Source organism: Solanum tuberosum, unplaced genomic scaffold, assembly GCF_000226075.1.
Source record: "Solanum tuberosum cultivar DM 1-3 516 R44 unplaced genomic scaffold, SolTub_3.0 scf00032, whole genome shotgun sequence".
NCBI classification, from domain to species: domain Eukaryota; kingdom Viridiplantae; phylum Streptophyta; class Magnoliopsida; order Solanales; family Solanaceae; genus Solanum; species Solanum tuberosum.
Window position 1 is genome coordinate 768,139 of NW_006238958.1, and position 4,182 is coordinate 772,320.

The following is a 4,182-nucleotide window of genomic DNA, read 5'->3' on the forward strand; positions in this document are numbered from 1 at the left end:
ATTAAAAAATAACATGTGGCATTGGGCCCCCAAAATTATATATAAAAAAAAAAAATTGTTTAAAATCATCTCAAACACATTTTATATCTAATTATTTTTAAAAAAAAATGAAAATGTCAACCTATTCTACCTAACTCCACCCCTACCCAACCCCATTTCATCTTCATCTTCTTCTCTAAACACATTCTTTCTCAAATCACAAAACCTAATTTATTTTCAAATAACTTGAAGATTAACTTTTCAAAAAAATATATATTTTCATACTTAGAGTGAAGAAGAAAGAAAATTTTGTCACCGGTTATTCATTTCTACATCGATGACAAAAAGAAATTGATAGCTCAAAAATTAATTCTTTCAAATTTTCGAATATCATTTGTGATAAATTTAATGGGTTTATATTTGAATTCGAGTAAAAATATTTGTTCGCAAATTGTGATAAACAAATATCGGCTAACTTTTTTTATACATAAAAATCATTTTATCTTCTTTCTTCTTCTTCATATTTGTTCCATTATTTTTATGAGATTTGAAATAAATCATACGAAAGAAAGTCTTTCTTTCAAATCTGAATCGTATGATTTCTTCAAAGTTGATTTTCATTTATCTTCAAATTTGGAAAAATAATATTCTAATTTTTTTTAATAAAAAAGAAAAAAAAATAATGTTGGAGCAAAAATGGAGAAAGTTTTGCAAACTAAATTATGAAGGAGATGACTAGTAGGCGGTGGGGGTGCTATTCTCTTTTGAAAAAAGTCTAAATGAAAGAAGAAGAAAATGCCTTCTAAGTTAATTATAGTGCCAAGTGTCAATAAAAGAAGAAAAAATTCCAAAAAAACACTATTTTGAATTGTTTCACGCGCTTCAGGGAAGTGGAAAACACAATTTTTGCCATATCAACGTTTTGAACAATTTAGATGTTCAATAGGTATAAGTCCTACTTAAGGTGTCCAAGTGAATTATGCGGACAACTTTAAGGGGCTGTCGATGACTTAAGCCTAAATAAAAGGTTCATTCTAGTAAGCATTACAAAATATCCATTGATGATAGATAATTCTATACGACAAGTGAAAATTGAAATAATATAAAAATACTCTTATATTTGTCTCAAAATTTTCAATTGCACAACTAAATTTTGGAGGGTCTTATAACCAATCGACCTCTCGCTACTTCCCCTACTCTTCTGAATAGCTATAAAATTCTTAAGCGCATCTCCTGAAAATATAAGAAAAAAAATTAGAATATATATTGATCGGTTGAATTAAATACTAGATAAAAATAGCTTGATTTAAATTCTGTTATACCTTTTCTTAAGTTGATCCAAAATATCAATAGTATATTTTTATATTAGAGACTCTTTAATTCTAATATTTTGGTTTTATTTTATTAATAGAGAACCTACCGATTTGAGAAATAAAACATTTTTCCGGATCCTTTCTTCCTTCTCACGCTTGCACTCTGCACACCAGCTAGAAAAATCGGTTTGGTACTTCCTCATTTCTCTAAACATGGAGCTGCAAAAATTATAGTAATTATAAATTCTCAATAAGATAAATGCTATTAGTGTAATATGAAAATAGTAATTAGGTATTCATAAATGCATAATCACGACATTATTCTCTTCTATTTCTTGCAATTGCGTTCATAGCTCTCTAATAATGTGATGAAATGTATTATACTACCTCCTCTTCTTTTTTTTAATGTAATGTTATTTGATCAGATACGAAATCAAGTATGAAAAGAGAATTTTTGAAGTTCGTGACATTAATACCTTCTGCACCATAGTATCAAGTTGGTCCTCCTTCCTGATGTTGTCGCTCTAGCACCATGTCTATGGCGACCACAATGTAGAATTGCATGCCCCGCAACATGAGAATAATCAAAGATCTCCTATTAAAAGAATAATTACTTTGATTAATTACTAAATACAACTTTTCACTACATTATAGAGATTCTAAAATAGTATTAATCAACTATGACAAAATAATTGAACCATTATATGTAACAATTACCTCTGGTTGTGTTTTAGTATTTACATGTTTCTCACATCGCACACCTCGAAAGAACAATTCTCCACCATCAAATTGTTTTCCCAAACACACATTCAAAGTAACTTCGGCATCATCAACATGAAAACCTGATAACTAAAGTTGTTAAGATATCAAAAGAAAACAATGTGTGAAAAGAAAAAAAATTGTTTGACTCTTAAAATCGGTGTCTAACATACATACCTAAGTCAACATCTCTATCTGTCCCATATTCAACGACAAAACCATGATGGCTATCGAGAGTTGATCCACCAACTTCAGTAAATAGAACTGCACGATTATATCAAAGAATAATTAAGATACATTTCCTTAATTAATATTTAGTTCATATAATTAATTAGTTGTAATTACCTTTTGAAATAGGACGTATAAAATCCTCCATAAATTTCTGAAGCATGGTTTGAAGGCCAAAGTCATCAAGAACTGCTCCATATTTGTTCATTGAGTTGGGACGCATGATTCTGAATTTTGTTTCACGAATCCATTTTTCAAAGTTTTCTACCTAATTAATTAACAATTAAGAAAACAGAGAAAAAAATGTTATACCTAACAAATATGTTATTTGGAGCGTTGCGTCTTTTTTTTTTTTTGGTTTCCCACCCAGTGTCCAGAGCTCACAATGGAGCTCCGACTAAATTCAGATCATGCTCTGTAGGGCCCATTCAGGAGGTGACGCTCCCAACAGGATTTTCTCCATGCCCAGGGCTCGAACCCGAGACCTCTGGTTATGGGTGAAGCACTCCCACCAGTGCACCACAACCCATGTTGGTATTGTGTTACCTCTTTCAGGTATCAAGTAGCAATGGAAAAACAAATATATAGTGCGTACCTCCTCCAACATCATCTCACAAAAACGTGGTTGAAGCATTTCAAATGTTAGAACACCCGGAGAGGGTTCAGACATTATATTTCTGAAGCTTTCTTCGGTGCTCTCAGAGATCGCCTTAAGAAATGAAGGCAGAAAGAAATTTGTTGGGTGCATGGTATATAATACCTTGTGTAGAGGCTGAAAGACAATCAAGATTGAGATTATATATTTTTTGTTGTCACAATTCAACTTGAAAATTCACAATATTTGACTATTTGTTATGTACGTACCTGATAATTTGATGTGATCTTTTGTCTATATTCTCTATGTTTATGCGTCTGCAGTAGCAACACAATTAAAAGATATAATTAGCCAAAGAAAATAAACAACTTACAATATAGTAAGAAAAATAAAATATACCGGATAAGTCAAAAATTAAACTCAAAAGGAGGAAGGGGCAATCGTTATTTACATGTATAGAGTAAATAGTGGTTTTTGTTCCTATAGTATTGCAGTTTGATTCATGTGTTAGAGCTTAAGAGCTTGTTTGGATTGAATTTTGAGTAATTTTAAGTTAAAATAACTTTCAAGTATTTGAGTAAATTTTAAAAAATGCTTATAAGCAGTTGAATTTAAGCTAAAATAATAAAAAGTTTAATACATAAATGTGCCCTTTAAGTAGACACATGATGAGTCCTACGTTACGTGTCATACGTGTGTCTTTGTGTACAGGTTTAAGTGGAAGGGCATAAATATGAGTTGATGCTAAATTAAATGACATATTTATGTATTATGCCATAGTAAAAACAAAGAACATAGAGATAAGTTGAATTTTGTCTTATAAATCAAAAATAAAAAATTAATCCAAGCATGTTCACTTTTAACCTTAAACAATTAATTAACGAATTAGCAACCTTGTCTCCCGTCACCCAGGTTGAGTAAAGTCTAGCAACAATGAAATTAATGCTAAGTAAAGTCTGGACTTAAAAATAACACGTAAAAGGTTAATTATGCTATAGATGGGTAAAACGTAAAAGTCTAGTTATATTTTGAATAACTGTAGTAATTACTTACATGATCGCGCTCAGATGGAGGAGAGTAACCAAGGAGAATTTCATTCATGTATTGAGCTTTAACGAGTCGTGATGAATTAAGGAGGTTATCTGGAAGATAACGCTCAAGAGAACTGTATAAAAGAGGATCGAATTCCAATTCTTCTTCTAAATCCTCATAGTTATCCGCCTTGTGTTCTAAACATGGCTCGACTCGCAGAGTTGACTCCTCCGATGAACCGTCGTTCCGACTCCCGTTCCCCATATTCTCATCCAT

General features: G+C 31.3%; 1 protein-coding gene across 1 annotated transcript; it reads right to left on the bottom strand.

Moving 5' to 3' along the window:
• Positions 1 to 1,188: 1,188 nt before the first annotated feature.
• LOC102599765 (uncharacterized PKHD-type hydroxylase At1g22950-like) lies at positions 1,189 to 4,182 on the bottom strand. Its single transcript, XM_006342164.1, has 9 exons — positions 3,928 to 4,182; positions 3,144 to 3,191; positions 2,875 to 3,051; positions 2,397 to 2,547; positions 2,229 to 2,315; positions 2,010 to 2,134; positions 1,769 to 1,887; positions 1,400 to 1,511; positions 1,189 to 1,212 (listed from the first exon to the last, which is right to left on the bottom strand). Exons 1-9 carry the CDS (start codon positions 4,180 to 4,182, stop codon positions 1,189 to 1,191), a joined length of 1,098 nt encoding a protein of 365 aa, XP_006342226.1.